The sequence below is a fragment of the Manis javanica genome, chromosome 2, assembly GCF_040802235.1.
Source record: "Manis javanica isolate MJ-LG chromosome 2, MJ_LKY, whole genome shotgun sequence".
Lineage (NCBI taxonomy): Eukaryota > Metazoa > Chordata > Mammalia > Pholidota > Manidae > Manis > Manis javanica.
The window spans coordinates 113926138-113938916 of NC_133157.1; the positions used below are offsets into that span (position 1 = coordinate 113926138).

A 12779-nucleotide genomic window follows, 5' to 3' on the forward strand; every position below is an offset into this window, starting at 1 on the left:
AATTTTTGGGGGGGGTAAAACAGCTTGATTTTATACATATATGGTATATAATATATATATAATCTTAACTTGTTCTTAGCCCATTACACAATAGGTGCTTAGTTTATGTTGTTGAAACTTTGAATGGAATTGTTGTCCTTAATTCAACTGTTCTTGTACCCTGGCTTTTGGTTTCCATGAGACACCTTTAATCAGCCTTATAATACATTTCACCAAGGCTAGCTTGGTGTCTGAATGCTGAGTGATGAAGCTCATGTTATCTGAGAAGGCCTACTCAATGCTAACTTACTATGGCTTATTTCAGAGGGAGTGCCTTTCCATTCGTATTGGCCAAGCTGGCATCCAGATTGGGGATGCTTGCTGGGAACTCTATTGTCTGGAACATGGAATTCAGCCGGATGACACTGTTCTCAACGGTAAAAAGGATCAGTTGGAAAGTGCTAGAATGGATAATATTTATGCATCTTTTGATACATTCTGTTGTGAGACAAGAGCTGGGAAGCATGTGCCCAGAGCACTCTTCATGGACCTGGAGCCAACTGTTATAGGTAATATCAGTTTACGTTCCAGTGCACTTTTCAGGCCCACAATCAAAACAAACACACCAAGTATCCAATGGTGGGATTATCAGATTATACAAATCTATCTAAATGGTGTCATGTGGACCTTTTCCAAATTTAGAGGATCACTCGATGGCACTTATGCTGAGCAGCATGGCAAACACACCCAGAGGGAAGACTCGTGTAGCCTTTTTGTGTGGCAAAGCAAATTAATTCTTAATTTCTCAACACACATCTATCATAACAAAACTTTTAATTTTCTCCTGAATTTGAAAGCCAATTGCCAGAAGCTTCTCACAAACAACCTGAAATTTTATATTAGCTGCTTATAAAGGATAGAATATTTGAAAATGATCCCACAGAGGCAAGGAGCCAAATAAATCTAATTGTGGGGAAAATCAATACAATTCTATTATGAATAATAGCTGCCTTTGTAGTATCTTGTGCAAAAAACACTTGAAGTGAAGCTGGAGCAATCCTGGGTTGAGAAGTGGCCACAGTATGGAGAGGAGGGTGGATTTGGGTTTGGGACTGTGTATTAATTAGTTATTGCTGTGTAATAAACTAGCTCCAAGCTGAGTGGCTTAAAACAATAATGATCATTATTTTGTCCATGAATCTGCAATTTGGACAGGGCTCAGAGGGGACAGCTTCTCTCTGTTCCATGTGGTATCAACTAGGAAGGTTCAAGTGGGACCTGGAGGATCTGCTTTGAAAATGGCTCATCTACTTGGTGGCCAGCTGTTTCAGGCTGTTGGCTGAGAGCCAGGCCAGGGCTGTGGGGTGTAGGGGACATGGGCCTCTCTGTGGGCTGCTTGGGCTTCCTCACAGCATTGCGCTGGATGCCAAGAGCAAGCATTCCCGTGAGAACAAGGCAGAGGTTCATTGTACTGTAATAACCTAGCATTGGAAGTCACACGATGTCACTTCAGATATTTTTACATGGTGAAGGTGGTTACAAAGATCTACCCTGTAAGGGGTATAAGCCTCACCTCTCGATGTGGAAATAGATAGAAGCACATGAGAGATGAAAAATCTTGTTGTGGCCTCCTTTGGAAAATGCAATCTGTACATACTGGACTGATTGGAGTCCATTTCCCTGTCAGAACAAAGTCAATCCAGCAGAACAGTGGATTGATGTCAACATGAAGGAAAAGTTAGAAGGTTTTATTGAAAAGGGAAGTTACAAATTGTCGAGGCCAAGATTGTCGAGGCCAAGATGCTTCAATGAAGATTTAGTGTTTACTCTGCTGGATGCTGTGAAAGAATTAAAAATAAGGGGACATTGATAACTTCAGAACAGAGGACACTAGTACAGAGGTGAGGAGGAGCAATTACCGTATGTTCTGATTTGAGTTATAAGTATCCTCAGAGAATATCTGAGTTTTTGTTTCAGACACATGGGAGTTAGCTGGAGTCTGCTGTCCTAGGAACCTCAGCAGGGTGGAATAAACAAATCAAGTATAGTTTTTGAATATTCCATTGAATATTCATTTCAGTTCTGATCCCTTTCGTATTTTATATTAGAGTTTCTTTATAGTTAGTGTAATGCCTTTATACTTTGGAAAGGCATCCCCTAAATTAGACTCCTCTCAATATTTAAGGAGGTCTTTGCTATCTGTTAATAGGGTAAATATATTTTTGTTAACTCAGCAAAGATTTGAGTTCCTATATCTTTTAGTATGTGACTGCTACGTACTCGCATATACTTAGACTTATAAAAACGATGCATACACATTTACCCCCTCATATAGATATACATAAGTGCTTGAATGTAAATTGCAGTAAAGCACTTTTCATAGCTTGTACAATGAAAACATAAAGTTCTAATCACTCTAAAATAGCTTTAAAAGTGAAAGTTGTAAAAGTAACTTGATAGATGAATAAGATATGTCTGTGCTTTGTTGTAGTAACATTGTTGAATGTCTCTAAATCCCAGGCATGATTCTAGGAATATTGTAATAATATACTGTTAAGGAAGCATTGAACTCTCCTTTTAAGATGAGGTCTGTCAAGCTTTAGATCTTTTTCTTCTCTATCACAGTGCTGCTTTTGTCTAGCCCTGGTGGTATTGTTCTATTAAGGATGGTTTTGGTTATCACAATGACAGGGGTTATTAATGACACTGATTGAGTGGGGACCAGGGGTGTGATATGCCAGATTGTCTTACACTACAAAGAATTATTCTACCCTAAACACCCGGTGGTGCCCCTGTTTAGAAACAAACTGCTAGTGTCTTTGTACTTTTTCATTCTTTCTTTATAGGTGTTTAGAGGTTAACTATGCAAGTACATTCATTAACTGTTCTTTATATGCTTATTACTATTAGTTTTTGTTTGTTTGTTTATACTGTTTTTCTTTTATATTTGCAGTAATCTAAGGAAAATGTCCTATTATTCTTCTCTCAAGCCCCATGAGGGAAGTAATTAAGAGGAGGTATCCTCATTTTGATTGATCTAAAATCATTGATGGATTTGAGTAGTAGATAAAATAATTAGAATTTAAATTTTCTCTTTTCAATAGTAATAATTTCCTTAAAAGTATAAAACTTATCACAGTTTAACCTGTCATTTTTATGATACAAAAGTACTTTTCAAATGAGATATAGCAATCAGATGTATTTGAAACAAACTTTTACAAAGTTTTATAAGGCATAAGATACCGCAAATCTTGACTCATTCAGAATCATTAAATATTTTTGGTTTTCTCTTCATATATTAATAGAAAGACTCAGGTAGTCTCATTGACTGGTGATTAGAGATTAGTGTTGTCATAACTACAACATACCTAAAAGTAGGTAAACATTTATAAATAATGTGATGATGATTTTAGAAATTTACTTGGGGGCTATTCAGAGATCTGAAATTTCATTATAGTAACTCTGGGGGGTAAATCTGCCTCCAAGCCTGGGGCAAATTACCTTTGAACCAAAATCAGTCAAAGGTAGAAATAAAGTGGGAGAAACCCATTTATTGCTTATAAGCAGTCTTCCACTTCTGCACATCCAAGAATGTCTCTCGCATCCCGGTTGCAAAAAGGGATACCACCCAACCTCTCAGGTCCAGGTATGCCCTCTCACTCCCCTATGTGATCACCTATTGATAATCACCTGTTGATGTGGTGATGGATTACTTCTCTCCACCCCTTGGAAACAGCTACTGGATATGGAGATGTACTAAGGCCAGGTAAGAGATTCTGGAACTACTGCAATTTTACCCACAATTATTCTTTGAAAAGAGAATTGCAGGAATGCAAAATCAGTCTTAGTTTTCTGTATATTGTGAGTATAGATTTGAGCTGTTATATGCATGTTTAACTTGTTGAATTTACCTGCATTCTTTTGCAGCCCCTCAAATTGTATTTCTCCTAAAAACTTGTTCCTGCTCTTCACCTAGTGAGCTTGTATGTGCTGCCTCACAGTTACAGCTGCCATGAGTGTAATTCTTGCTCTGAGTATGCATGTTTAAAGCAACATGGCCCTATATGCAAACACACTGTGTTAGAGGTGAGTCTAGTGACCTATTGCTACCTAACACACCATCCTAAGACTTAGTGGCTTAAAAGAGCAAGTTATTATGTTCACAGTTCCGTGGTTAACAGATGGGCATTTCTTGCTTGGGTTCTGTCATGAAGTAATCAGATAGTGGCTGGGACTGGAGTCATCTGAAGGCCTGACTGGAATGTGTGCTCATTATGGCTGGCAATTGATGGCTGGTTATCACCTAGGACCCTAGCTGAGTCCATCATTTAAAATGTTTACTGAGGCCTCCGCATGTGACTTGAGTTTCTCACAGAGTAGTGACTGGGTTCCCAGAGGGAGCATCCTAGGAGCAAATGTTCTAAGTGATGTACGTGTAGTCTGCATGGCTTCTTATGAACTAATAGTCTCGGAATGTCACTTCCTACATTCTTGTGGTCAAGCAGGTCCCTGAGAGCTGCCCAGATTCAAGGGGAGAATTATTAGACTTTATCTCTCTTTGGGAAGTGGCAGGGTCATATCATAGAAGAACATGTGGGAATGGACTTATCATGGTTATCTTTGGAATATATAATTTGCCACAGAGGCCTATTAGTTCTGTAAATATTGTATCAGAACTTTGAACTATATAGCAAAACAATGAAATATCTATTTAGAACAAAGCAGTAGATCTTAATAAAATAGTAAATTCCATTTTTGATACTTGAGACACATAAGAATTTGAATGTAATGTAAAGGTTTACTTTCACCTAACACTTATTTATGACTTTTCACAGAAAAATATTATTCCATGTTGAAAGAGTTTTTCCCATGTGTACATATTTATAAACAGGGACAGCCAACATATGAAATCTTAACTTATTTGGTAGTCATGAAGATTTACATTAATGGTGTCCTTTTATGGTTTTGCTTTGTATGCATGATGTAATAAAACTTTCAGTGTATGAAAAGTCATAAAAGGCAAAGTGAAGATAATGGCATAACATTAGTTTATGAAACCATTATCAACCGAGTCATTTGCAACTGTTGAATATTTTTTTGCAATGTAATTTTAATTTACATGGAGCAGGTGATTCACTCTGATGTTATTGGTAACCAAACTGGATTTATCATAAGGGTCAATATTCTTTAGCACTGACATAAACATATACCACTATATGTGGAGGACTTTTGCTTTCTGGGTACTTTTCCAGTGGAGTGAGTGAGCAAGAGTGAGATGTTTTCTTTATTCATTTTTAGATCAGAGGAATGACTGCTGATAAAATTCATTTAAAGAATATATTCTTTCCACAGTTGCCATAGAGCTTTACGTTCTTCAGCGTCGGTGTTTTGTATGGGATATTGGAAAAGTCTGAATTGCAGATTAAAGCACAGTAGCATGGCTCTGTGATATTTGGGTCTGAAGATTAAGGAGGGTTCACACCTTAATTTTAATTTATCTTTGAGCATGAGGTAGCTTATTTCTAGTAGCTATGACTTCTCACAGAAACTGAATGGCTAAGAGTGGTATGACGGGAGGGAAGTGGGAATAGAGAGGGTTTGATAGAGAAAGAGCCCCCTCTTAAAGCTCTGTTTCCTTTAAAGCCCACAGTACAGTTTGTTGAAGGGGATTGGAGTAACTCTTTGAATAATGGAGTTGACTTTGATGCTTTAGTTCATCAGAGTTGACATATGCAAAGGCAGTATGTAGATTCCGGAAATGTCTATTTTCTGTCCTCTGATTAGAGAAGACATTAGAAACCAAAACTACATGAAAGTACAGGTGTCCCCTGCCTTTTGAAAGTTCATGTTATGCCATTCCCTTTAGGAAAGAACTACATGAGTACCTGTTTACACTTTATGAAAAAAGGTGGAAAGTGAAAATAGCATTCAGCATTTGTTTTGCAGTGAGTTGTTAGAGAGGCAGCTGTGCACCCCCAGCAGTAAGAGTGGCCCCACCTAGCTCATTCCCTGGGAGCAACACTCAGCACCTCACATCAAGCACTGGAGCTTTGAATTGTGTCTGTGAGCATCTGTGCTTTATCTCGTCTTAGTTTATGTATCCCTCAGCAAGATCTGTCAAAAAAGCTAAGTTGAGGTTAATTTGGGGGTCTGGAAATGCTCAAAAAATTTTCCATATAAATGAACGGTAGTTGCTTCTTTGCTTCATGCCATTTCAACTTCCTAAACGTTTCATAGGAACATGCTACTTCGGACAGTGGGGGAAACCTGCACTAGCTTTTTATTCTCACCCTCTTATGAACTACATTTCCCGGATCTATGCATAAAAAAGATGGTTTTGTGGGTGATCATAGTTTTGGCTGGTGTGACCATAACACTCAGTTTGCTTTGGATAATTTCACTTCATGCCTGCTGTTATCTGTATTATGCCCAGGTAACAACCCGTTTCACTCTCAAAAAGGTACTTGTACAGATAAGTTATATAGACACTGTGTTTGTAGTCAACTTCCATTTGTCATTGACGTGATGATATCCATACTAACCTTTGAATATACTTAGTCCTAAACCTTTTAAAAAACAATGCTCTGACCATAATCTTCATTAAGTTACAAGACTTAATAACAATGTATATATATTACTTCAGGTTCACTTCTGTGTTTTGTGGAAATACTGAAACACTGAATTGAAAAAAATGCATGGAGCAGAATGAGATAGTTAATAGATTTTTGTGTATCACTTCTGCTGTTGAGTAGTGCCGGTTTTGTACACAATTCTGAAGGGGTTTTTGGCTTATGTGAGATATTGCTGTGCTAGGATATGTAAAGTGTTCATCAGCACTTATAAGTATTCTAATTGGCTTTTTATGGCATTATCCTTTTTTATAGTGCTATAGCCAACTTTGTTTTGGTGCCAAAGATATCTTTGCCTTATCCATGAGCACGGGATGTGTTTCCATTTATTGGTATCTTCTTTAATTTCTCAGAGTAATTTCTACCTGTATTTTTCAGAGTATAGGTCTTTCAGTTACTTGGTTAGGTTTATTCCTAGGTATTTTATTCTTTTTGTTGCAATTGTGAATGGCATTGGTTTCCTGATTTCTCTCTCTGCTAGTTCATTCTTAGTATATAGGAGTGCCACAGATTTCTGCATGTTAATTTTGTATCCTGCAACTTTGCTGAATTCAAATATTAAATGTAGTAGTTTTGGAGTGGATTCTTTACGTTTTTTTGTGTACAATATCATGTCATCTGCAAACAGGGACTGTTTGACTTCTTTCTTGCCAATCTGGATTCCTTTTATTTCTTTGTGTTGTCTGATTGCCAAGGCTAGGACCTCCAGTACTATGTTGAATAGAAGTGGAAGAGTGCTTGTCTTGTTCCCGATCTTAAAGGAAAAGCTTTCAGCTTCTCACTGTTAAGTATAATGTTGGCTGTGGGTTTGTCATATATGGCCTTTATTATGAGGTATTTTGAGGTATATTGAGGTATTTGCCCTCTATACCCATTTTGTTGAGAGTTTTTATCATGAATAGATGTTGAATTTTGTCAAATGCCTTTTCAGCATCTATGGAGATAATCATGTGGTTTTTGTCATTTTTGTTGATGTTGTTTATGATGCTGATGGATTTTTGGATGTTGTACCATCCTTCCATCCCTGGAATAAATCCTACTTGATCATGATGGATGATCTTTTTGATGTATTGTTGAATTCGGTTTGCTAATATTTTGTTGAGTATTTTTGCATGTATGTTCAGCAGGGATATTGGTCTGTAATTTTCTTTTTTTTGTAGTGTCTTAGCCTGGTTTTGGTATTAGAGTGATGCTGGCTTCATAGAATGAGTTTGGAAGTATTCCCTTTTCTTCTACTCTTTGGAAAACTCTAAGGAGGATGGTCTTCACTAAATGTTTGATCAAATTCAGCAGTGAAATCATCTGGTACAGGAATTTTTTTCTTAGGTAGTTTTTCGATTACCATTTCAATTTCCTTGCTGGTAATTGGTCTGTTCAGGTTTTCTGTTCCTTTCTGGTTATCCTTGGAAGGTTGTATTTTTCTAGAAAGTTGTCAATTTCTTCTAGGTTATCCAGTTTGTTGGCATATAATTTTTCATAGTATTCTCTAATAATTCTTTATATTTCTGTGTTGTCCATAGTGATTTTTCCTATCTTAGTTCTGATTATGTTTATGTGAGCAGACTCTTTTTTTCTTGGTAAGTCTGGCTATGGGTTTATTTATTTTGTTTATTTTCTTGAAGTACCAACTCTTGCTTTCATTGATTCTTTCTATTGTTTTATACTTCTAGATTTCATTTGTTTCTGTTCTAATCTTTATTATGTCCCTCCTTCTACTGACTTTGGGCCTCATTTGTTCTTCTTTTTCTAGTTTCATTAATTGTGAGTTTAGACTGTTCATATGGGATTGTTCTTTCCTGAGGTAGGCCTGAATTGCAATATATTTTTCTCTTAGCCTGGCCTTCACTGTGTCCCACAGATTTTTGTGGTGTTGAATTATTGTTGTCATTGTTCTCCATATATTGATTGATCTCTGTGTTTATTTGGTCATTGATCCATTGGTTATTTAGGAGCTTGTTGTGAAGCCTCCATGTGTTTGTGGGATTTTTCATTTTCTTCGCATAATTTATTTTTAGTTTCATACGTTTGTGGTCTGAGAAACTGGTTGGTACAATTTAAATCTTTCTGAATTTACCGAGGCTCTTTTTGTGGCCTAGTATTTGATCTATTCTTGAAAATGTTGCACGTGCACTTGAGAAGAGTGTGTATTCTGCTGCCTTTGGGTGTAGAGTTCTGTAGATGTCTGTTAGGTCCATCTCTTCTAATGTGCTGTTCTGTGCCTAAGTCTCTTTACTTATTTTTTGTCTGGTTGATCTGTCCTTTTGTGTGAGTGGAGTGTTGAAGTCTAGAATGAATGCATTGCATTCTATTTCCCCTTTTAATTCTGTTAGTACTTGTTTCACATATGTAGGTGCTCCTGTGTTGGGTGCATAGATATTTATAATGGTTATATCTTCTTGTTGGATTAACCCCTGTATCATTATGTAATGTCCTCCTTTGTCTCTTGTGACTTTGTTTTGAAGTCTATCTTGTCTGATACAAGTACTGCAACTCCTGCTTTTTTCTCCCTATTAGTTGCATGAAATATCTTTTTCTATCCCTTCACTTTTAGTCTGTGTATGGCTTTGGGTTTAAAGTGAGTCTCTTGTAGGCAGCATATAGAAGGGTCTTGTTTTTTTATCCATACCGTGACTCTATGTCTTTCGATTGGTGCATTCAGTCCATGTACATGTAGGGTGATTATCGATAGGTTTGTATTTATGGCCATTGCAGGCTTTGGATTCCTATTTACCAAAGGTTCAAGGTTAACTTCCTTACTATCTAAGAGTCTAACTTAATTCATGTAATATGCTATTACAAACATAATCTAAAGGTTCTTTTTTTCTCCTCCTTTTTCTTCCTCCTCCATTCTTTATATATTAGGTATCATATTCTGTACTCTTTGTCTATCCCTTGATTGGCTTTAGGGATCATTGATTTAATTTTGCATTTGCTTAGTAATGAACTGTTCCACTTTCTTTACTCTGGTTTTATTACCTCTGGTGACAGCTATTAAACCTTAGGAACACTTCCATCTATAGCAGTCCCTCCAAAATAGACTGTAGGGATGGATTTTGGGAAGTAAATTCTCTTTGTTTTGCTTATTTGGAAATTGTTTAATCCCTCCTTCAAATTTAAGTGATAATCTTGCCAGATTAAGTATTCTTGGTTCCAGACCATTCTGCTTCAGTGCATTAAATACATCATGCCACTCCCTTGTGGCCTGTAAGGTTTCTGCTGAGAAGTCTGATGATAGCCTTGTGGGCTTCTCTTTGTATGTGATCTTATTTCTCTCTCTGGCTGCTTTTAATAATCTGTCCTTATCCTTGATCTTTGCCATTTTAATTGCTATGTGTCTTGGTTTTGTCTATCCTTGGGATATCTGTGCACTTCCATGGCTTGAGAGACTCTCTCCTTCCCCAGATTGGGGAAGTTTTCAGCAATTACCTCCTCAAAGATACTTTCTATTCTTTCTTCTCTCTTCTTCTTCTTCTGGTACCCCTATAATGCAAATATTGTTCCATTTGGATTGGTCACACAGTTCTCTCAATATTCTTTCATTCTTAAAGATCCTTTTTTCTCTGTGCCTCAGCTTCTTTGTATTCTTCGTCTCTAATTTCTATTTCATTCATCGTCTCCTCCACTATATCTAATCTGCTTTTAAAACTTTACATTGTATGTTTCATTTCTGATACTGTGTTCTGTATCTCAGAACCTGGATTCAGTTCTGGATTTCAGACTGCAATTCATCCCTGAGTTCTTGAATATTTTTTTGTACCTCTATGAGCATGTTAATGATTTTTATTTTGAAAGCCTTTCAGGAAGATTCATGAGGTCGATGTCATTTGAATCTTTCTCAGGGGTTATATTCATAATTTTACTTTGAACCAGGTTCCTTTGGCATTTCATATTTGTACATGGTACCCTCTAGTGTCCAGAAGCTCTACTCTCTGGAACTGCTCAGCGCCTGCAGCAATGTCAGGGGTCTCAGAGGAGTGGTATTAGTGCCTGCGGGGAGGAAAGAGCTGTTTCCTGCTTTCCAGCTGCTGTGGACCGAGCACACAGCTATAAGCCTCTATGCTTTGTGTTTTTTTTTTTTTTTGCTGTATACAGGTCTTTTCTCTGGCTGCCCTAACGCCAGGGTAGGGTTTGCTTATTTGCGAGCCAGGTGGGGCTGGCTGGGGGAAAGTTGCAGTAGGCTGTGTATCACGGCAGGGGGTCCTTGGAGCTGTGTGGCCAGCCAGGGAGCAGGAGCACCTGAAGATCGTGAAAGTTCCCAACATGCTGGGCAGATTGCTACCCAGAAATTTTGTCTACCTGTCCATTCTCCTGAGCAGTAAGCTCTGTGCAGTCTTTGCCCCTTAGCAGCCCTCTTGCTGTTAGTAAATCTCTCAGACTGCCCGCCTTTCTTTTGTCCCAGAGCAGTTGGATATGGATCACTGCTTCTCATAAGCAGCTGGAACCTCAGTCTCTCCAGGAATTCTGTGTGTCTTAGCTTTCCAACCCCCAAATCACGAGAGTACCATGCAAGCACCATGAAATGTAGGTTTGTGCTCCCAGAGCAGATCTCCAGAGTTAGGTATTCAGCAGTCCAGGCCTCCACTCCCTCCCCGCTCTGTTTCTCTTCCTCCTGCCAGTGAGCTGGGGGGGGGGAGGTCTTGGGATCTGCCCGGCCAGGTACATTACCCTGTTCCGTGAGGTTTATTCTTTTCTCCAGATATATGCAGTTTGGAGCAGTCCTTTTTCCTGTTGCTTTTTCAGGATTAGTTGTATTAATTATATTTTCATATTATATGCAGTTTTAGGAGGAAGCCTCTATCTCACCTCTTATGCTGCCATCTTAACCCTCTAGATCCATACGTCAATTTTATGTTTAACTTTTTGTGGAATTCCCAAACTTTTCCTTAGTGGCTACACCATTTTACATTCCCACCAAAAATGTATAAGGCTTCCAATTTCTCCACATCTCCAATACTTGATATTTTCCTCTTCTTTTTTCTTTTCTTAAAATAATAACCCATTCTAATGGGTGTGAAATGGTATCTTATTGTGGTTTGATTTGCATTTCCCTAATGAGTGGTGATGTTGATCATCTTTTCCTGTGCTTATTGGCTATTATGTATGTTCTTTAGAGAATGTCTGTTCAAGTCCTTTGCTCATTTTTGAATTGTGCAGTTCTTGCTGAGATGTAGGAGTCCTTTATTCTAGACATTAATCCCTTATCAGATACATGATTTTTAGCTATTTTCTCCTGTGTTTTCTTTTCACGTTTGATGGTGTCCTTTGGTGCACAAAAGTGTTCAATGTTGATTAAGTCCAGTTTGTGTATTTTTTATCTTTTAGTAATTCAGCATTTGTACTTATTATGTAGGTGTGTTCCAATTTTTGTTTTTTCTGAGAGTTGCAAGTGTTTCTTTGAGGAAATTATCCAGTTCATCTAGGTTATCTGATTGGTTGGCACAGAATTGTTCATAATGCTTTTTTCAAAGTCCTTTTTTACTTCAGTAAGGTTGGGAGTATTGTTCCCTGTTTTCTGATTTTAGTAATGAGGGTCATCTTTTTTTCTTGGTCATACTAACTAAAGGTTTGTCAATTTTGTTGACTGTTTTAATGAATGAACTTCTAATTACATTGATTTTGCTTTGATTTTTCTATTCTCGATTTCATTTTTCTCTAATATTTGTTTTTTCCTACTTTCTTTGGGTTAGTTTGCTCTTTTACTAGTTTTTAAAGGTAAAAGTTTAGAGTATTAATTTGAAATCTTTTTTTAACATAGGTATTTATGGGTCAGTAACCTTTATGCTCCTCTTTTACTTCATGCCATAAATTTTGGTGTGTTTTATTTTCCTTTTTTTGTTAATCTCAAAGTATTTTTTGAGTTCCCTTGTGATTTTTTTCTTTGACCCATTGGTTATTTAAGACTGTTTAATTTTCTTATGTTTCTGAACTTTCCTAATGTCCTTATGTTACTGATTTTTAATTTCATCAATTGTGGTTGAAGAATACAGTTTCTTTGACATGTATCCTTTTACATTTATAGACATTTGTTTTATGGTCTAACATATTGTTAGTCCTGTATAATGTTCCATGTGCCTTGAGAAGAGTGCATACTGCTATTTTAGGTGGAGTATTATATAAATGTTGGTGATGTTTTTAATATTAAGTAAAGTAAATATATATCATTTCAATCTC

At 37.2% G+C, this 12779-nt stretch overlaps 1 protein-coding gene across 1 annotated transcript in view; it reads left to right on the top strand.

The window, feature by feature from the left end:
* The first annotated feature begins 244 nt into the window (after nucleotides 1–244).
* LOC140845599 (signal transducing adapter molecule 1-like) overlaps nucleotides 245–12779 on the top strand; it is a 63222-nt gene continuing 50687 nt past the window's right edge. Inside the window, exon 1 of the mRNA XM_073220191.1 lies at nucleotides 245–548. Within this exon, the coding sequence (XP_073076292.1) occupies nucleotides 245–548 (304 nt within the window). The remainder of the gene's footprint in view (nucleotides 549–12779) is intronic.